The 23,274-nt window shown below is 38.6% G+C and overlaps 1 protein-coding gene and 1 non-coding gene across 6 annotated transcripts in view; both read left to right on the top strand.

The window, feature by feature from the left end:
• The window catches only part of LOC126198697 (phosphatidylinositol phosphatase PTPRQ-like), a 485,978-nt gene that overhangs the window by 187,102 nt on the left and 275,602 nt on the right, over positions 1-23,274 (top strand). For 4 of the 5 annotated variants that reach the window (XM_049935195.1, XM_049935196.1, XM_049935193.1 and 1 more), the window contains one exon: positions 13,093-13,404. The exons of the other annotated variant lie outside the window; for it this stretch is intronic. In XM_049935195.1, the coding sequence (XP_049791152.1) occupies positions 13,093-13,404 (312 nt within the window). The remainder of the gene's footprint in view (positions 1-13,092; positions 13,405-23,274) is intronic. 5 annotated transcript variants of the gene reach the window in all.
• Trnat-ugu (transfer RNA threonine (anticodon UGU)) lies at positions 10,149-10,223 on the top strand. Its single transcript has one exon. It is a non-coding gene; the product is annotated as a tRNA-Thr (tRNA).

Below are 23,274 nucleotides of genomic sequence, written 5' to 3'. Positions count from 1 at the left end.
TCGCTGAGGCACGCAAGCCTCCCCACCAACGGCAAGGTCCATGTTTCATGGGGGGTCAGATCTATTAAAAAACATAATTATATAGTGTATCAGAGATTTTAACTCAGTCAACAGCTAAGATAGAACTTTAAAAATCACATCATCTTACATACTACATTCATGATGAACAAAACACAATTATATAGTCTTATGAATCTGCAAATGTAGTGTATATTTTCTTCCAGACTAAGGGTTACTAAGCATCCATATTCAGAGGTCTTAACTTCAATACTAAAGGTTAAAAGTGCTTGACATGTTACATACTTGCTTTGCTTACTTGTAGCTCCTCTTATCTTTACACCTTCAATGGACATTTCCGCAAAATTCTTACTATACCTAATACAGACAGGCTATGTGTATCAATCAAACAGTGCCTTTCCTACTGATCAATCTTAATCTTCATGTAAGGGCACCCAAAATCTGAATCATCATCTCTGTTATTTGACACTTCATGTAAAAGATCACTTACAGTTTCATCAAATGCTACATCCACTCTGTATTTACATGGTTTTATCAACTTTACTGGTATCATAGCATTTCTTTAGTTACTCATGTTGGCAGCTAAAGATTGAACACAATGAATGGATTCCATAGCACAACTAACATCACTTATTACAGAAGGAACACAAAATATATTACTATTGAAATTACATTTCCTACTTAGGTCTTCTTTCACTTCATTCCATCAGTTTGGATAAAATTTTTAACTAACCACAGCTAACTTAGTCCAGAATTCACATTTATCTATGTTATCATCAATCTGGTCCCAAACAAACTTTAAAAAGTTTTCACCTTTATTCTCTAGGCTTACAGATAACTCACCTTTACTGTTTGGATCATTACTCTGCATGACATCAAAGAAAAACTGCTTTGACTGGACTGGTATACCATGACTTTCACTTACATCATCACGTATACCACTTACCTTACCTGTATTGTCAACATCATTCACAAATAACTCTAAAACTTCATTATTCGTAAATCCCACATATACCTGATACTCATCATCATCATAGTCTTCCAAAATTACTTCATCAACAACATCATTAACAACACAAGTCTTATCTCCATCAAAATCACTTGGCAGTGTGGTTTCAGTTGCCTCAGACTGCAGTCATGTGTGTGAGTTGCATTTGCCTGTGTGTGTGTGTGTGTGTGTGTGTGTGTGTGTGTGTGTGTGTGTGTGTGTGTGTGTGTGTGTGCACGTGTATGTGTGTCTATTGTTGACAAAGACCATTGACCAAAAGCTTTAAATGTGAAAATCTTTTTGTTTTGCCTGTCTGCGACTCAGAATCTCCACTATATGGTGAGTAGCAATTTTCCTTCTCATAATATTGTTACCTCACTTACATTCATTTGCAATAAGCTACCAGTCTCAGACTTACCAACCTCAGTTATTTCACAGCTCTCATTCACATCTACATCAAAAACACCACCTAGTTCAGAGTCAATACAGTCATCACCTGATTTACATACATCAATAACACTGTTTTCTGTCCAAGAGAAGAAATCATTAGTACATACTACATCAAAATTCTCACTACTCTCACATTCTGGTTTGTGATTAGCACTACAGTAAAGTGCTCTTTGTGGGAGTGTACAGGGATGAGATGCAGAGAGGGTAGGGCAACTGGTGCAGTCAGGAGGTTAGATGGCAGGGGGTGGAAAAAGAGGAAACTAAAAAGACTGTGGATGCATTTGTGGAATAGAAGGCTATGAAGTGAGAACAGGGAAGGGAATAGGTAAGTGAAGGACAATGACTAGCAAAGGCTGAGGCAAGGAGAGTTATGTGAATGTAGGATACATTGCAGGGAGAGTTCCCACCTGTGAAATTCAGAAAAGAAGGTGTTGGTAGGAAGAACCCAGATGGCATGGGCAGTAAAACAGTCATTAAAAGGAATAATGTTGAGCTGGGCACTATTTATGACCAAGAAACCAAGTACTGCTTTTCATAGGTCTAGCCTCAAAATTACCTTAATAGTGACATAAAAAAAAAAACCTATTTATCCTCTGTTTCATGCCATTAGGTACGAAAATTCAAAAAATCCCCTCTTAAACAATACCTATACTACAAGATGAACACCCTGTGCAAAATTCAAGTTTCTATTGTTAGAGATTTGACTTGGGCAATGATGAGTTAATGAGTGAGTCAGTTAGTTGGGGCATTGTCTTTTATAATATAGAGATTAGTTAGTGGCACTTGAAATACCAATATCATACATACTAAAGGATTTCAAAAGTATCTAAAAATAACTGATTTTCTCAGAAGTAAGGTTGGTGGACTTGTCATGGCTTCAATTATTTGAACCAGCACTCGACAGCACCACAAATTTTCAGGCACATATATTTAAAACAATCTGTTCACCCTCACTACTCTCAATCTCAGTCTTTGCTTTGCAAGATGCAGCTAAATCAGAACTAGAGAGACTGCACAAATTTGGTCTCATTATGCCCATATCAACAAGTGAGTGGCTAAAAAGGATGATTTTAAACCATCATTTAGACACAGTCACAATCTGACTTTTATCCAGTGCCACACCTGGAAGAATTACTGGCAAAAATTGTTGGTGAGCATTAGTTTTCTAGGATTGAATTCATGGTTGCATCCTCAAAGTTGTCATCAGATGAGCAAACATGACAGCTCTTGGCACTCAGTATACATTTTTGAATGTTCTTTTATAATCATTTACCTTTTGGTGTAGCTAGCATGCAAGCAATATATGTGTGTGTAGGGCATTTAATACAAGGGCATTTAATACAAGGTGGATACCATATGATGGCACTGAGGGGATATGAGGCACTAAGGGCAGTAAAGATATTATATAAGTGGAGCACAGACAAATAAGGAATGAGTGTAGTGATGTTACGAATTGCAAATGAAAAAATGTACTAAATAAGCAACTTTGACACAGTATTATGAAAGGATAGATTGCTGCTCACTGTATAGTGGAGACACTGAGTCACAGACAGGTACAATGAAAAGACTGCTAAATAAGCAAGCTTTTGGCCAAAAGCTTGAATTAGACAAGACACACACACACACACACACACACACACACACACACACACACACACATTTACACAAACATAACTCACACATGACCACTGTTTCTGGCTGCTGAGGTGTGTGTGTGTGTGTGTGTGTGTGTGTGTGTGTTGTCTAATTTGAAAGAAGGTTTTTTTTGGCTGAAAGCTTACTTGTTTAGCAGTCTTTTCATTGTGTCTGTTTGTGACTCAACATCTCCACTACATGGTGAGCAGCAATCTACCTTTTAATAATACTGTAATTATTCCATCCTGGATTTTCCATTGTTTGATTTTGACGAAGGACAGATTGTTATTTGTTTTGTTATGTTTTGTTTTAGGGCACAAAAACAACTGAGGTCATATGTGCCCAAGTCAAAACTATAGGATACAAAGACAGAGAGGAGATAAAAATAGCTACACATCAAGCCCAATCAAAGAAAACAGCTAAAAACAGGGATGTGGAGAAAGGGCTATAAAATGCACCATAGAGAACAGAGGACCAGAACTAAAAATTAAATGGCCTTCGCCATGTTGCTATGACAGATAGAAAGTGAATTGCGGTTGACAACCTGTGCATCGTTCTCTAAAGTGGCCGATAACTCAGGCAGGAAACCCATGTGGGAACATAAATGGTTTAAAAATGGACGTTCCATCAGGGAATGGCAGATAGTTAAAACTTGGGTGCAATGTGCACAAAGTGGTGTGGGAGTGCCACTTAACAAATGGCAATGGCTAAAAACTTCTCACCCTACACACAACAAACCCATCAACAGTTGCAGTCTGACTGGAATTTTGCATGGGCGTAAATCTCGCACACTGTTCATCTCTATGTGTCTGTCTCAATGAGCACCCAGTCCACTTTTTGCCCCTAATATTGTGAAGGCTTTCACATTTGGGCTTTCATCTTTGGCTGCACACTGTGTGAACACAAGGTATTGTAGTGGGTCCAAGTGGGTGTCAATGTTTTGATGTAATGACTGGAAAAGAGTGAATGGTCTCCCAATGGAGCACAGCTTCAGCTGTGACAATATTGCACAACCTGCCCTCCCTCTCAGATCTCACAGAGACCTATGCAGCCATGACTGTAGGCCTATCAACAGATCAGAACCCAAAATCTGCTATGACCCCAGGGGCATGAGAGAAGGTGGTGCAACCTTCTCTCATGCCCCTGTCACATCACTAGGATCACTTCAGGCCAGGCAACAAGCCACATGAGACTGTAGGCCCATTCACACAGCTGTGGTTACCCACAAAGGTAGAACTTTCATACATTCCCAAGCCTCTCCCCAGCACTTGACATACCAGAGCTGGGCCTGCCTCTACATAAAAGTAATCAATAGATTTAGATAACATCTATTATTTAGAGAAGATCTATTGTTCCTTCTTGTGGCACAATGTTGGTTGACAAGTTATGATTCTGACTGGAACTACCTGTCCTAAAACAACCACCGGTTTGGCTCAGCATTGATTTGCCACTTGACCAACTTGTAGGTGGTTGGACGTGCTCCTCACCCCATCCTCACCACCCATGCTACTGCCCAGATTGTTATTGGTGCTATGTGTAATTTAAAGGTGAGTAGGCAACAGTAACCACCATCTGGTTTCAGTGTTGTATTTGTCATTGGACCAAATAGTAGGTGTTCCAACACCCATCTCATACCACCCCACCACCCTCACCTGTGCCAAGGGAATCATTGGCCCTTTGCATTGTTTAAAGGTGGAATGAGTCTACTATCACAACACATCAAACATGACAGTGGGTCAGGAGCAAACCTGCTTTCAAACAGATGTAATTCTCTGCTGGTTCAGAAACAACACTACAAGCACATAATTTGGCTCTCATAGTTACTCACAGCACTCTATAAACTCAACTTCCATGCAGCAACAAGGCAATTGCTGATAAACTATAAAGGTGATCATCATGCATTATAAAATTAACAGTATAATAACCTTGATTTACCTCAGAACCTTGGACAAATGATTCAGAGTTGTGGATTTTGGCCCTCAATGCCTATTACTATTCGTGTGGTGCTCACTTCTCGAATTCACTCATAAACTAACTCAAAAATGTAGTTAGACACAGTACACATACTCAAAAACAGTCACCAAAACTGTTGGCACATTCATCCCATTCTGACACTAGCCGGATGATTCCATCCTTGAAGAAGCTAGTAGGCTGCTGTCTGATCCAGGCCTGGACCCAGTCACACATTCCATCATCCATTGCCCATGCTAATATCTAGTAACCAATGGATCTCGTCCATAGTAATTCTGTGGTTGTCCAAGACTAAAGCATTCACTTCTGCAACCATTTCTGGTGTGATGACACAATGAGCCTTTCCAGAATGAACATCATCTTTCAGTGACTCGCACCCCTCAAGGAATCATTTGTGCCATTCCACAACACTTGAACAACTCAGACTGTACTCACTGTACACAGCTTTCATCCCTTGATACATTTGATGGCCTCCAACTCCCTCTGCTGCCAAAAATCGAATCCCTCCTCGTCATTCCTGCTTACTTGCCTGAATGTACGGTAGTAGACGTTAACTTGTGTGACCACCTTATCTTCATTGTGAAACCACTCTGGCGCTATGCAACATCAAACAGTGCGCATGCATCAGTCTCTCTAACAATAGATGGTGCCACCATACCTGCAGTTATGTGGTGCCACCTTACGTGTAAGGAAAAGGTACACACCCTGACCATGTTTCATTTGAATGATCCTCATATAACCGATCATTCTTGAGAAAATTACCATTTCCATAAATTTAGTGAACAACACATATGAAATTGAAGGAATTCATAATGAAATATTGTAATTATTAAATATGAAACAAATTTCTTGTTTGTGTTTCACAATTTTTTTATTTTACATGTCCCAGGATTTGGGTTCCAGTTCTATTTTTCTAATGTTGCTGTTTTGAAGATATTATTAATGTCGTCTAATGTTTGATAAAACAAAGTCTACAACTATCAGACAGTTTGTGATACTTCAAAATTTATTGAGCTCTTTTAGTATAGAAAAATGAAATTGAATGTTGATATGAAATATTTACAGTGTAACAGCTGGTTCAGATTACAGGTTATATACACTGACAGAAAGAAAAGGTCACAACATCGAGAAGGAGCCATGCAACATAAACAAAAGTTCATAGGCATGTTTCTACATATGAAAGATGATGTCTATTCACATTTTGCACCAGTCACATAAGAGTGGCACTAGTAGTTCCTCTAAGAGGATGCAAATCAGGTTTGCTTTAAATGCAATACTGTTATGATCATGAGCATTGATCACATTTGAGATTGGATGCGGTGAGTTGATGTTAGTCAAGAATGCCTTTAAGGTGACAAAGACACCATTATCAGCACCTCACTGAGTTTGAACTAGGTCATATAATAGGACTATGAGAAGCTGGATTTTCCTTCTGTGATATTGCAAAAGACATGGAAGGAATGTAACCTCTGTACCTGATTACTGGCAGTGGTGGTCATGAGAATGTTTGATCACAAGAAGGCCAGACTCCCAACAGCCACATGGCACTACCAAAAGGGAAAACCATTGTGTTTGACATATGGCTCTATCTCAACCTACTGCATCTGTAGCAGCAGTCTGAGCAGCACTTGAGACCACAGTGACACAATGAACTGTTACAAATTGGTTACTTCAAGGAAAGCTCCAAGTGAGATGCCCTGTAGTGTGCTTTCCACTGACCCCAAACCAGCACTATTTGTGACTTCATTGGTATCAAACAAGAGCTCACTGGAGGGCAGGGTAGAGGTCTGTTGTGTTTTCTGATGAAAGCTGGCTCTGTCTTGGTGCCAGTAATGGCCATGTGTTGGTTAGAAGGAGGCCAGTTGACAGTCTGCAACCTATCTATTTGTGTGCTAGACACACTGAACCTTCACCTGGAGTTACAGTCTCAGATGAATTTTGTATGACAGCAGGAGCACTCTCGTAGTTATCCCATGCACCCTGACTTCCAATTTGTATGTCAATCTGGTGATTCACCCTGTTGTGGTGCCATTCATTAGCAGCCTTCCAGGGGATGTTTTCCAACAGTAATATCCTGGCCCACATACTGCAGTTGTAACCCTATGTGTTCTACAGAGTGCTCACATGTTGCCTTGGCCTGCTCAATAACCAAATCTTTCTCCAATGGAGGACACATGTAAGACACCATCAGCAGACAACTCCAGCTTCATCCCAAACAGCATTAACTGTCCCTGTATTGCCCAGCCAAGTGCAACAGGCATGGGATCCCATCCCACAAACTGACATCTGGCTCCTGTACAACACAATGTATACGTATTTGTATGCTTGCATTCCAACATTCTGTTGGTTATACCTGTTATTAATGTACCACCAGTTCATATTTGGAGTCACTTATTTTGTGCTTACATTAACGTTTGGTCTTATGATGTTGATCCCTTAAATGTGTTACCTAGACAAATGTATTCTGACTGGTCTGATGTGGCCCACCATTAATTTCCCTCCTGTGACAAATTCTTCATCTCTGAGTGGCACTTGGAGCCTATGTCCTCAATTATTTGCTGGATGTATTCCAATCTCTGCCTTCCTCTACAGTTTTCACCCTCTACAGCTCCCTGTAATACCATGAAAGTCATTCCCTTATGTCTCAACAGATATCCTGTCATCCTGTCCCTTCTCCTTGTCAGTGTTTTCCACATATTCCTTTCTCACCAATTCCGAGCAGAACTTCCTCATTCCTTACCCTACCAGTCCACCAAATTTTCAACATTCATCTGTAGCACCACATCTCAAATGCTTTCATTCCCTTCTGTTCTGGATTCCCCACAGTCCATGTTTCACTACCATACAATTCTGTACTCCAAACGTACATCCTCAGAATTTTCTTTCTCAAATTAAGGCCTATGCTTGATACTAGTAGACTTCTCTGGATCAGGAATGCCCTTTTTGCCAGTTCTAGTGTGCTTTTGATGTCCTCCTTGCTCCATCTGTTGTAGGTTATTTTGCTGTCTTGGTGGCAGAATTCCTTAACTTCATCTACTTTGTGATCATCAATCCTGATGTTAAGTTTCTTGCTGTTCTCATTTCTGCTACATCTCATTACTTTCGTCTTTCTTTGATTTACTTTCAGTCCATATTCTTTCTTCATTAGACTGCAAATCATATCATTGATATCCTTCAACCTTGAACTTTAATCCCACTACTGAACCATTCTTTTATTTCCATCATTGCTTCTTTGATGTACAGATTGAAAAGTAGGGGTAAAAGACTACATCCCTGTCTTACACCCTTTTTACTCTGAGCACTTCATTCTTGGTCATACACTCTTAATATTCTTACTTGGCTCTTGTACATGTTGTATTTACCCTTCTCTCCCTATAGATTACTATTTTCCTCAGAATTTTGGACATCTTGCACTATTTTACTCAGTTGAACACTTTTTCAAGGTTAATAAATCCTATGAATGTGTGTTGATTTTTCTTTAGTGTAGCCTCCACTATCAACCATAATGTCAGAATTGCCTCTCTGGTGTCTTTACCTTTCCTAAAACCAAGAAAAACTGATCATCATCTAACACATCCTCAATTTTCTTTTTCCTTCTTCTGTATATTATTCTTGTCAGCAACTTGTATGCATGAGCTGTTAAGCACTTGTCAGTTCTTGCAGTCTTCAGAATTGTGTGGATGATATTTTTCCAAAAGTCAGGTTGTATGTCTCCAGACTCATACATTCTACATACCAACTTGAATAGTCATTTTGTTGCCAATGATTTTGGAAATTCTGATGGAATGTTATCTAGCTCTTCTGCCTTATTTGATCTGAAGTCTTCCAAAGCTCTCTTAAATTCTGATTCTAATACTGGATCCCCTATCCCTTCTAACTCAAATCCTGTTTCGTCTTCTATCACATCAGACGTATCTTCCCCCTCATAGAGGCCTTCAATGTACTCTTTCCACCTATCAGATCTCTCCTCTGCATTTAACAGTGGAATTCCAGCTGCACTCTTAATGTTACCACCCTTGCTTTTAATTTCACCAAATATTGTTTTGACTTATCTACATGCTGAGTCAGTCCTTCTGACAATAATTTCCTTTTTGATTTCTTCACATTTTTCCTGCAGCAATTTTGTATTATATATATGACGGTAGTATCTGTTCCCGAAAGAACAGTTACCGTTGATGACCATGCAGCTTTGCTAGAAATGAAATGATAATTAAATGGACACCCTAGCTGCAAACAGGCGTTGATGTACTTCATTGGGGACATGTTGAAAATGTGTGCCCCGACCGGGACTCGAACCCAGGATCTCCTACTTACATGGCAGACGCTCTAACCATCTGAGCCACCGCAGGCACAGAGGATAGTGCGTCTGCAGGGACTTATCCCTTCCACGCTCCCCGTGAGGTCCACATTCCCAACATGTCCACACCACTACATTCGTAGTGCGCCTAATAGATGTTTGCCATCATACTCATTACTCGTGGCAGATTAATCTACCAAGTCCCGTACGAGTTCGGGCATAGCGTGTGCGTTCGCACAAGAAGGTCAATGGCTAGGAAGCCATATTTTAACTATATATATGACGGTAGTATCTGTTCCCGAAAGAATAGTTACCGTTGATGACCATGCAGCTTTGTTAGAAATGAAATGATAATTAAATGGACACCCTAGCTGCAAACAGGCATTGATGTACTTCATTGGGGACATGTTGAAAATGTGTGCCCCACCGGGACTCGAACCCCAATAAAGTACATCAACGCCTGTTTGCAGCTAGGGTGTCCATTTAATTATCATTTCATTTCTAGCAAAGCTGCATGGTCATCAACGGTAACTGTTCTTTCGGGAACAGATACTACCGTCATATAGATAGTTAAAATATGGCTTCCCGGCCATTGACCTTCTTGTGCGAACGCACACGCTATGCCCAAACTCGTACGGGACTTGGTAGATTAATCTGCCACGAGTAATGAGTATGATGGGCAAACATCTATTAGGCGCACTACGAATGTAGTGGTGTGGACATGTTGGGAATGTGGACCTCACGGGGAGCGTGCAAGGGATAAGTCCCTGCAGATGCACTATCCTCTGTGCCCGCGGTGGCTCAGATGGTTAGAGCGTCTGCCATGTAAGTAGGAGATCCCGGGTTCGAGTCCCGGTCGGGGCACAATTTTTCAACATGTCCCCAATGAAGTACATCAATGCCTGTTTGCAGCTAGGGTGTCCATTTAATTATCATTTCAATTTTGTATTAGCTTTGCTGCACTTTCTACTTATTTCATTCCTCAGCAACTTGTATTTCTGTGTTCCTGAATTTCCCTTAACATTTTTGTTCTTCCTTCTTTCATTGATCAACTGGAGTATTTCTTCTGCTACCCATGGTTTCTTCACAGTTATCTTCTTTGTACCTATGTTTTTCTTTCCATCTTCTGTGATTGACCTTTTTAGAGCTATCCATCCCTTTTCAACTATACTGCCTACTGAGCTATTCCTTATTGCTGTATCTATAACCCCAGAGAACCTTAAGCATATCTAATCATTACTTAGTACTTACATATCCCACTTCTTTGTGAATTGGTTCTTCCTGACTAATCTCTTAAACTTCAGCATACTCTTCATCACTACTAAAGTGTGATCTGAGTCTATATCTGCTCCTGGGTATGTCTTACAATTCAGAATCTCTGTCTGACCATAATGTAATCTAACTGAAATCTTCCCATATTACCTGGCATTTTCCAAGTATACCTCCTCCTCTTGTGTTTCTTGGACAGAGTATTCTCTATTACTAGCTGAAATTTATTACAGAACTCAATTAGTCTTTCCCCTCTTTCATTCCTTGTCCCAAACCCATATTCTCCTGTAACCATTTCTTCTGCTTGTTCCCCCACAACTGCATTCCAGTCTCCCTTGACTATTAGATTTTCATCTCCCTTTGAATACTGCATTACCCATTCAATATGCTCATATACTTCCTTTGTTTCCTCATCTCAGGCTTGTGACACTGGCAGGTATACCCAAACTATCATTGTCAGTGATGGTTTGCTGTTGATTCTGATAAGAACAACCCCATCACTGAACTGTTCACAGTAACACACTCTCTGCCTACCTTCCTATTCATAACGAATCCTACTCCCCTTATATTATTTTCTGCTGCTGCTGATATTACCCTATACTCATCTGACCAGAAATCATTGACTCCATTCTGTTTCACCTTACTGACTCATACTATATCTAGAATGAGCCTTTGCATTTCCCCTTCCAGGTTTTCTAGCTTCCCTAACCCATTCAAGCTTACCACATTCAAGCTTTTGACATTCTGTGATCAAACTCGTATAATGTTATCCTTTTGTTGGTTTCATTACTCTACATTAATTATTTTTTGAGGTGATTTTTTTGGTCAGTGTATGTAATTTGTCACTGCACCGTATTAACTGTGAGGTGCTCTTTAGATAAAGTTTTTGGTAAACACTGTGTAACTGAACAGTATTGGATAGATTCGGTGAGGGGCAGGAAGGGGGAGGGGGTGATGGATGCGAGTGTATAAATCAGACTGTTTTCAACAATACTAATGATAAATTTAATAGAAGAACAAAGGTAACAACACTCGTCATATACTTGAACTTGTGTTAACACATCGACAGACACACAAACGCGATGGGAATGTTGCAAGCTTCATGCTGAAACTTCAGAGGTACGGAGTAACAGAGTACAGACAGACAGACACACACACACACACACACACACACACACACACACACACACACACACACACACACACACACACACACACACACACCACATATTCACAGCTACATTCACAGCTACATTCACAGCTACATTCACAGCTACCTTGCCTGGCTAACTTCATTGTGGTGATGTTGTAGCTCAGTTGGGGTGTAGTGTTGTGCAGGTGGTGTGTACAAGGGGAGAAAGGAGGTTTGAAGGAGGAGCAGGGTTGGAGAAGGGTGGCTTATGGCTGGAAGGGACAAGCAGAAGATGCATGTGATAGGAATGGAGTACTTGTGAGCTTGTTCTGGGTACAGAGTGTGGTGCACAGTGCACAGTAACGTGGAATAGTGGATTGAGTGATGCATTAGAACAGAGGGAGGTAGAGACTTTGGAGAGATAAGTATGAGCACAAGTTGAGTGGAGTTAGAGTCATGGAGCAAGGATGTAAGTTGCTATGAGGCAGAGGCTTGCAAAGGTTCAGACTGGGGTCTGCAGTAACAGCCAATGTAGTCAGCTGGGACATTGCAGCAGTGGAGGCATATATATGCACTATAGCTCTGGAGAAGGAGTCTTGTGAAAGATAACAATAGCCTCACTCTTGATTATGTGCCTGTCAATGATTCAGTGCTTCCAATATTTGGTGATTTGTTGCTTTCATGGCTTTTATTAATCATATTTCACTTAGGATATTTGATTACCATATTTATATCTTTGTATAACCTTATTCTCAGTGTTCTAATGGAGATATTTTGTGTGATTCAATTAAACAATACTCTGAATCTATGTGACTGGCTATCTGTTGGAAATCATTGTTACAAATACAAACTGTTAGTGCTAGTTGTCTGTGGCCAAATTACTGAAGAATATAAGGGAATGTTAGAAAGTGAGAAATTGCAATAGGAAGACAATGTTGGTCTTTTTAGGTATGCACAAGAATTACGTTATCTATTAAAATTGGCTTGTGATTTCATCTGTGGAATCAATGTGTACTCCTAAGTAAAACAAATGTGGTGGTATGTTGCTGCAGCATCCATGAAGTTGAATATAATAAAGAACTATATAATTTTAATGGCAGAAAAACTCTTAGCAAGGAATTTATAGAAAAATAGCACTTGCAATTTTTGATAAGGAAATTACATACTGCAAGTGTTGTTTTAGGCTTTGCAATGTCAAAATCCTCTGGTATTCTGCATATAACCTCTGTATTGACTAGCAAATTCATCTCCAGATTTTTATAAAGTTTAATAATTACTTTGACAGTCTTTTTGATAGTATCTGCTTTTTGCCATGAAACACTTGTTTTACAGTTCCAGATGAACCCAAAAGTTTATCAGTAAGTGAAAGTAATGGTACACTTTCACTACAATGGGAGCCACCAACATGTAGCCGAGGAATATTGTTGTACTATCATGTTACAATCACTTGCAAAGGTCCAAGAAATGGGCCAGACTGTCCATGCCCACAGAACAGCTCTGCCAGTATCAAAGAACCTCAATCTGTTACACAAACAAAGTTTGTGGGAGTTCATCCATATTCAGAATACAATGTTGCTGTTGCTGCTGAAACAAAGATAGGTGTTGGAAACTCAAAAGAAGTACCTTTTAATACTGCAGAGGATGGTGAGTTATAAAGTGTTTCATTTTTTTCTGGCATAATGTGGATTTCAACATATTACTGAAGAAATTATAATGTTATATACTCATTTTCTTAAGCATTTGTCAGTTGAGGTTTGAAGATGTGCATCACATATAATCCTAACTGCTGTCTAGAAACATCTGGTAAATTTGTAAACTAGCTGACATATTCATATTCACAACTGTGGTTCATGGAAGAGTATACTTGTCTGGGGCTCAGAATGGTGTTTCAGATTCTGTTGCAAAATGGTTTAACAGGTTGTCAGAAGACATCACACTGGAAATTGAAAATCTTGCCATACTTAAAAAGAACATATACACCGAAGGGCCAAAGAAACTGGTATAGGCATATGTACTCAAATACAGAGATATGTAAATAGACAGAATATGGTGCTGTGGTTGGCAACGCCTATATGAGGCAAAAAGTGTCTGGTGCTATTGTTAGACTGGTTACTGCTACTACAATGGCAGATTATCAAGATTTAAGTGAGTTTGAATGTGGTGCTCTAGTCGGTATAGTTGACACATGAGCGGTGTGACACAGCATCTCTGATGTAACGATGAAGTGGGGATTTTCCTGTATGACCATTTCAAAAGTGTACTGGGAATATCAGGAATGTGGTAAAACATCAAATCTCTGACATCGCTGCAGCCAGAAAAAGATCCTGCAAGAACGGGACCAATGATGACTGAAGAGAATCATTCAACGTGGCAGAAGTGCAACCCTTCTTCAAATTGCTGCAGATTTAAATGCTGAGCCGTCAACAAGTGTCAGTGTGTGAACCATTCAATGAAACATCATTGATATGGGCTTTTGGAGCTGAAGGCCCTCTTGTGTACCCTTCATGACTGCACAACACAAAGCTTTAGTCCTCAACTGGTCCTGACAACACTGGAAACATGTTGCCTGGTTGGACAAGTCTCATTTCAAACTGTATCAAGCAGATGGACATGTATGGGTATGGAGACAACTCATGAATTCATGGACCCATCATGACAGCAGGTGGAGGCTCTGTAATGGTGTGGGATGTGTGCAGTTGGAGTAATGTGGGACCACTGATACATCTAGATTCAATGCTGACAGGTGACAAGTTCATAAGCATCCTGTTGGATCACCTGCATTCATTGATGTTCACTGTGCATTCCGATGGACTTGGGAAATTCCAGGAGGACAATGCGACACCCCACACATCCAGAATTGCTTCAGACTGGCTTCAGGAATACTCTTCTGAGGTTAAACACTTCCGCTGGCCACCAATCTCTCCAGACATGAACATTATTGAGCATATCTGGGATCCCTTGCAATGTAATGTTCAGAAGAGATCTCCATCCCCTCGTACTCTTATGGATTTATGGACAGCCCTGCAGGATCCATGGTGTCAGTTCCCTCCAGCACTACTTCAGACATTAGTAGTGTCCATGCCACATCATGTTGTGGCACTTCTGTGTGGTCACAGGGGCCCTGCATGATATTATTCAGGTGTACCAGTTTCTTTGACTCTGCATTGTGTAATAAAAGTAATAGATATGTGGTGATTTTCTTTCTGTAGCTGTATGGTGAAAGGATAACAATCACCAACACAATGTACATTGAAGGACACTTTTATTAAATAACTGTAGCACAAATACACAAAGTGTGAACATTCGAGAGAGAAACCATGCAAAGACAGATACATCATAGATCCTTGATCAATGAGTCTACAAGTCAAATTTGGATATGATGTTTCTTGTGGTTGATAGTCACCACATATAATTTATCAGAATACTTTGATGTAAGGATGTAAATTCCATATTACACTAACACTCATATTAAATTTGAATTTTTATAGTACACAGAAAGCTAATACTGTGAGAGGTTGTCATAAAATCTCATTAAAATCTCAAAAAAAGTAAAGTTATATAATTAAATTTTTGTTTGTTTGTGATACATGAATGCAATCCTGGTAGTCTTGAAATCTCCTCATCACAGTACCGTGGCACACAGCTAGACGAGTAAAAACAAAATGGTGCATCACATTGATAAAGTTGAGATGTACTGCATTATTTTTGCTCCTCTGGTTAGTGTTACTGTATCTTTACAAAAATTTGGGGCTTGCAGCTGATCATTGTTTAATTCATCACATGATATTTTGACCATCTTACTGTATTTCCATAGATGGTGTTATGAATGGAGCTGAGGTGGTGAAAAAACTCCACCAGTTTATCTTCTCCATGAGATCAGACTATGAAAGGATTGTTCACATGCTTCCTAAAGACAGGTGGTTGAAGGGCAGCTGATTCAAGCACTCTCTCCTCAAAATCCTCCAAAAAAGGTTGCACACCAAGGGAGACAGAAGGCTGCCCATGTATGATGATGTTCCTTGCTTTATTTCTTCATTTGTTGTCGTCAGTGTTGACGCACTGGCTGAAAAAATGAGGGATGGAAGTGCAGTACTGTCTACTGCAAATGACATAGCCAACAGGTACACATTTGTGTTTCTCAGTCATTTACTTTCACTTTTCACAACCTCCCACTTACACAGTTATATAGCCAATACACTATTGTTTAACTTTCGATAAGCCTTATTAATAGGTTACAGGCAAACATCCACATGCTGCTACATTAGTTTACTGTTGAATATCTACGAGCAGTAAAAACCTAACCACAAAGTTCACAGTTCTTGAATAATAGAAAGGTACATATGGAGCAGACACTGTCATTGTTTTAACACATGGCCTAATTGTGTAACACTTATTTCACAGATGCATTGTTGTTGATCTAACCAATAAAGGTTTCTCATCTGAAACTTGGCTGTGCACTGACTGTCTCAGGACCAAAAACTGGGCCCTTATATATCCTCACAATAATAGGTGCCAAAACTACACATTGTTCAAAGTTAAATTTACAGAAATTACAATTAAAAATTAATTCATTAAATTAACTGAATACAAAAATTCATTCCTTTTAACAGTCTCTTCTACTACCAGGTTTAGGCTGAATTATTTATTTAAATGATAAAATTAAAAGATATCCTTATACAAACAATACCTTTGACAAAACTGTTAATTACTTTGGAATTAATTAATTATGCTAACATGTTTTCAATTAGATCCAAACAGATCCTTCAAGAATACTATTAGTTGTTCCTCCAAATGTTTATCATTAGTACAGAATTCATATTTGTTTATACATCAACAGTAGAATTTAAGTTACGAAACAATCACTAATTTCACCCTATAACAAAAGATACTAACTAGGCATAGTCAGAATAAATTAGAAAATCAATTACATACATAAAACTAAGCATAAAATTAGATCTGGTGTTATATTATTTAAAACTGATGGCCAACCTTTCTCTTTTATGAAAATACAGATTACACTCATGTATGTTAATGGTAATTAGTTAAAATTGGAAAAAAAACGAATTTAACTAGGCAGATGGCAAAACAAGAGGGGAAGTAAAAAAAAAATATCCCAGCTTGCTTCATCACACATAGTGATGCCACCAGTCTGTCCAAAATATTCTTGGTTGAACTTAAAATTGGTTGAGGATAAAGCATCCCAAAGCAAGGCAGTGATGTCCCCTTGAAAGTTTTTGCCAATTAGTATCAAAGAATTTGTGAGAGGGACTTTTGTAAAAAGCTAATGATCAGAACTGCTTAGATGGAGAGCCCCCAGTCTATTGATAAAGTTTGCTGAGTTACAGATGTGTTTTAAGCATGTGCCCACCAATAGTCTCAGCAAAAAAGTGAGATGTTTGGCTAAATATTATGTAGGAGCTCCATTGTTGCTCACTGTTGAATGTAATAGGATACTTTCCTTATGTATGTTTTGAAGGCCATATAGTTTTGGAGGAAAACCATGTTGTCTTGACCTCTTGATGATCTTTAGAGGTAATGAGGAAGTTTTCAGTAGTCCTCCTATAAGTAGAGTCATTTAGCAGACCATCATGTATGATGATCTTATCATAGTAGATACTATGGGGTAACAAAACAGTTGCATTACCTCTCACATGTCCTTTGGCACTAACTGGCAAAAGGTGTCAAGTGGACATTACTGTTTTGTTTCAGCATGTGCTATCCTCAATCTATTTTAAGTCCAACCAGGAATGTTTTGAACAGACTGATGACATTGCCATAGGCTGTCCTCTGTTTCTCTTGGTGGACAATCTTTTTATGGAGAATTTTGAGAAGAGAGTGCTTGAATCAGTTGCCCTTAAGCCAACTATATTTTGCTGGCATCTGGATGGTATTTTCATAGTGTGGCCTCATGGAGAAGATAAATTAATGGAGTTTCTTCACCACCTCAGCTCCTTTCATAACAACATTTGGTTCGTTATGGAAATACAGAGAGACAATTGCCTGCCTTTCTTGGATGTCTTGGTTAGATGAAAGAATGATTGCTCTCTGGGGCATTCAGTTTATGATAAGCTCACTCATACTGATTTGTATTTGCAAGCATCAAGTTGTCATCACCCATCAGAAAATATAATAATGCTTAAAACACTCATACACAGAACTCACAGTCTCTCAGATGTAGATAATTTGCATAAAGAGCTTCTCCAGTCAAAGACAGAGTTAAAAATGGATATTCCACCCAGCAGATAAACAGGGTACTGTCAGTTAAAACCAAGAATCAGATAGTGGATAAAGAGGAGAATATGCTAGAAAAGCCTTCAGCTGTTCTTCCCTTTGTGGGCAACATTTAATTTAAAGTAGCAAAAATCCTCTGTAAATTTCAGGTAAAGTGATTTTCCATCCAATATATAAGATTTCAGACCTTTTGGGATCAGTAAAGAACAACTTGTTATTGCAGAAGACTGAAATTTACCAAATACCTTATCAGTGTCATATGGTTTATATAGGACATCCCAGAAACACTGTGAAAGAACGTGGCACTGAGCATCAATGCTGGACTTGCCTTTTGCAACCAAGCAAATCTGCTGTTTCTGAACATTGTGTTTCCACTGGACATTCAAAAGAGTATGATAAATCTTTGACCATTATTATTTAGACTCAATTATTAAAGAATCCATCAAAATTTGCATGTTGTAAAAGCTGATCAGTCATGATAGTGGTTACTAGTTAGACAGTGGATGCAGCCCCATCACCTCCACGATTTGTTTGAATCAAATATGACAGAGTGTGCAAGTGGGTGCAGCAACCAGTAATGCAGAGGACAGCTGAGTTCCATGATTCTACCAGCAAGAGCACTGCCATCAGTAAGTGTGGATCGTCTGTCAACATGTTTTTGATGCATGTGTGGAATACTTACAGCATGCTATATATTTTAGAATGAAGCAAGTCTTTGTCAGTCTGTGATGAGTCAGCTGTAGATGACTGGCAGGTGCCCAGTCAAAATATCATATGATGAATTTATCAGCAACTGACTGCAAGCCTGGAATTTGTTTGAACATTGAATCTGTCAGGAAAATTTTAAAAGTCACCTGCTACTCTATCATTAGTGCTGCCTGACATGCAAAGATTAGGTTGGTGACAGAGGCCTATAGGATCAGCCCCACACTCAATCTTTGCACTTGGGCTTATGAGCTCCCAGTACTCACCTGGCAGCAGCACATCATAGTAATTCAGTCACACAGGTTGTTGCTTCTTCTGCAGTCACCTGATGTCCATATAATTAATCACACATAAATACAAATGGCAGTGCTATAAAGACATGTGGTTTGTGTGAATGTTAGTTATTTGCTTATTCTGTGGGTCATAACTACTACCTCTCACTATGATGTGGACCAAGTCAGTTTCACAATCATAGTGCATTTTTACAGCAGGATATATAAATAACATGCTGATCATTCATATGAGTTCTTAAGAACTTTGTTTTATGATTTTATTATTATTATTATTTTTTAAATTCAGCAGTGATTCTGTCTCTCTCTCTCTCTCAAATGCAAACACACACACACACACACACACACACACACACACACCACCACCACCACCACCACCACCACCACCACCACCACCACCACTTCTACCACACAACTACTACAAATTTGAAATTCTTCTGTGGAGCACAAGGAGTCGTCAAACAGATAGGATTTAAATTTTGTTTGAAGTTAACTTTATTATGCATTGAATTGCTTATGTAACTGGGTGGTGGCAAAATATTTTAGTGGTCTAATACCTCAGCCCTTACTGTGCCACACTGAGGCTGAGTGATGGATAATATAAATAATTTCTGCTTCTACTATTATATTCATAAATGTTACTGTTGTTTTCAAACCATGATTGATTGTTGACAACAAACTTCATAAGGTAGTAAACATACTATGACGTATTGTCAGTATGCCCTAATAGTCTGAAAAGCTATTTGAAAGAGATTCTAGAGCCATCATGTGTTATATTTGTTATATACTTCTGTGCAAGAAACACTTTCTTCCTTGAAGAGTTACTCCAGAAAATGATTCTATAAAAATTGGCGAATGAAAGTAAAAAAAGTAAGTCAACTTCTTGACATTTTTTTGTCTCCAAAATCCTACATTATACATAACAAAAAAGGTGCAGAGCTTAGATGTAAAAGAATATTTGTAACATATGACTTCCATTTCAGCTTCTTATCTGTATAAACACTAACAACTAAGAATTTATAATACTGTGTTTCATTTATTGATTATGCTCACACATTAGTTGTAATGGTGTGTTCAGAACTTGTGCAATACTGAAGTGTTTTATTAATTTAAATTAAGTGACAGTTCATTTTCAGATTAATTAAAAAAAGTTTCATTCCTTCAAGTGCTGAATGAATGACAATTCAATGGCCATTAGGTATGATTACAATACTTGCATCATTGGCATAGAGAACTATATTTGCTTTTTAGGTATATGACATAAGTTAGTTTATGCAGGGTGCTCATAATTAAAGTTCCAGTTTCAAAACCTTGTAGAAAGAGGAATGACATCAAATTTGAACAGCATATTATTGATGCAAGGTCAAACATCATGGGGAAAAATAATGAAAATTTTACCAATACATAGATGGCAAAGTAAGCATCTTAATGTAAATGGGGTCTGCTGCAAATAATAGATGAACTGTAATAAGATGGCTATCATTTGATTTTCACATTACATCATCCATACTGTTCAAGGTGCATGACTGCAAAAGTTTGACAGTCAACAGTTGTGGCACTGTTAGTTAGGTAAGCTCATTCACCATGGCAAGATCATACCGCACCACATGGGAAAAATTGGTTTTAAATTGTCCTGAAGCCAGCAACCACATAAAAAACAAAATGACATCAGTTTTTAATGATTCTGGGACCAAAAACTATACAAAAACCAAAATGACAATGGTTTTTTATTGTCATGAGACTAGTGCCAGAAGTGTTCAGTATACTGTCAGCCGTTCTCTGCCACAAGTTGAAACTGAGAAAGAGCATGTTTCAGAACAGATTGGTGAGCGTTGGGAGTAATGTTCAGAATGTCTTGCACAATGTGTGCCTTCAGTTGTAATTGGAGCACTGAACACAATGTCTTTCCAATAACCATAAAGTGATAAGTCATATGGAAAAAGATCAGGTGATCTGGATTGCCAGGCTGTAGAGAACTTATGGCTGATAATTCTAGCATTTACAAAATGCCTCTGTAGCAGCTGCCTCACTGGTTGTGCAGTAGTCAGAGAAGTGCCACGTTGCATGAAAATGATCCTACCCACACATCCATACTGTTGAAGGGGTGGTACAATGCTAGTGTGCGACTCTCACAGCAGTTACCAGTAACGGTACAAATAACAGGACCCACATGACTCATCTACTTAAAAAAGTATTACCCTTTGATAAATGATGCTGTCTACCCACACCACACAGTCACCTTTTCAGAATAAAGTAGTACTGACTGGTGTGTTTATGAATTTTTTATTGCCAATATTATGCAATTCTTAGCAGCGAAGTGTCCTAGGAAATGTAAATGTTCACATAACGTCCCACAGCCATTCATTCATTGTCCACTTCTATGTGAGCAAGAAATTCTGGAGCAAATATTTTCTAGCTGGCAAATCACCAGGAAGCAACTTCTAAACATAGGTAATTTTGTGTGGATAGCAACACAGGATGTTTCGTAGGAATTTATGCACCATGCTCACAGGCATATCCAATGATCAAGCAATTCCCCATGCATTGCATGTTTGTACACCACCATCAACTCCTCATGCAATGCTGTGGCCACATCTTCAACATGTGTTGGATCAGCTGCTTTCCTCCTTCTGCCCCACTGCAATACAAAAGAACCTGTCTTTTTGAATTTTGTAATCATTTTCTCCAGACTCTTAGCAGACATAAGACCAATGCCTTTTTTCATACACTTGAATTCCTGGAACTTCTGCAGGGCTACTAGCACACAGTTACCATTCTTGTAAAAGAACTTTACCAGCAGTGCAAGATCCTTCATGGAGAGATGGGCATCTTGGACACAAACTGAGAAACAGCCGTGTGGCACACTTCTGTTGGTGTGCATGTGCTGATGCTTAGAATGCCATCTATTGGTCCAATTTTCATTAATTTTTTTTGTTCCATGACATTTTCCCCTGTGCCAACAATATGCTGTTCAAATTTGATGTCATTCTGAACAATGGTTCTCTTCCTACAGCATTTAAAATTTGGAATTTGAATTATAGACACTCTGCAAATAACAGGAATAAGAATATATGCAATATCAATCACTGTGGTGCACCTGTAGTGATTATTCTCCATTCTGAAGATGCTATTTCATTGTGTACATTCCCTGAATTTCTTAACACAACATTCTGTATCCTTATAGTTACATTTGATCAAAACCAGTTACCGGCCAGAACTCTGTTACTTTGATATCTGGGCTTCTCTAGGAAATTCTGCAAACTTCTCAATCAGCACTTTCGACAAGTAACAGAAGATTCCAGGTGGCATTATTTTGTTCTTTAAATTTTGTATAAAATTATTGAGGAGGTGAAAAACACTCTGTTCCATGAAGAGATCCTTTTGAAATCCAAACTGTCACTGACTCAGTATCTTATTTTGAGAGTGGTATCTTACAGTTGTTGGATACAAAATATTTTCAAATAGCTTTTTGCAGAAGGTAAGTGGTGAGACTGATCAGTAATTATTAATATCTGTCTTACTACCTTTCTTGTAAGTGCTTCTGACAGCGGCACATTTCAGTCTATCTGGAAATATCCCCTATTATAATGATTTATTCCATATGAGATTAAAGCATTGCACAGTTGTGAAAAACAGAATTTAAAGGGAGTTGGAATGTTCTATCCCAACAATGTTAAATTTAGTATGTTCTGATTCTACTGAACTACAATAATTGCCTTTCAGCCACTGCTTTCAGAAATACAATTTTTTAAGTACACATTTAAAATTTTGTATACTTTTTTTGTATGTTATCCTATTTTAATTATACATGTCCTTCTTTTAGTTCAGTAGACTCAGAATATGTATGGTATTACTCCCTGAAAATTTGAATACTCTACTCAGAGTGTTTTCTGAGATTTAGGGAAAAATGCAACAGAAGATGTAAATTTTCAGGAATGGCTTCTAAAGTTTCAAAAATCTGTAACTCAATATATGCTTAATTTTTTATTTTTAGTCACTCAGAAGCACCCTGCACCATACTGTATATCATCCTCTAGATCTTTTTCCAAGTTTTTTCTTCTTTTCTTCTTTCTGGACTCCTTAGCGGCCAACTGTGCTGCATACTCTGCTTTATCAATGTGAAGTTTGACCATCCATTCAAGTTCTCTGATGCAGTTTGCTCCAGAATTAATTCCCATATGCTGTAGAACTTTCACCCTACCAATGCTGCCATCATTAAAAGCAATAACAGCATCACTGACCACCCACTTTAGCGTCTTCATTCCAACAAAAATATTTTTTGGCCAGC

Source organism: Schistocerca nitens, chromosome 8 (assembly GCF_023898315.1).
Source record: "Schistocerca nitens isolate TAMUIC-IGC-003100 chromosome 8, iqSchNite1.1, whole genome shotgun sequence".
NCBI lineage: Eukaryota > Metazoa > Arthropoda > Insecta > Orthoptera > Acrididae > Schistocerca > Schistocerca nitens.
The sequence above is the reverse complement of the archived record's forward strand: the minus strand, read 5'-3'. Positions and strand labels throughout refer to the sequence as shown.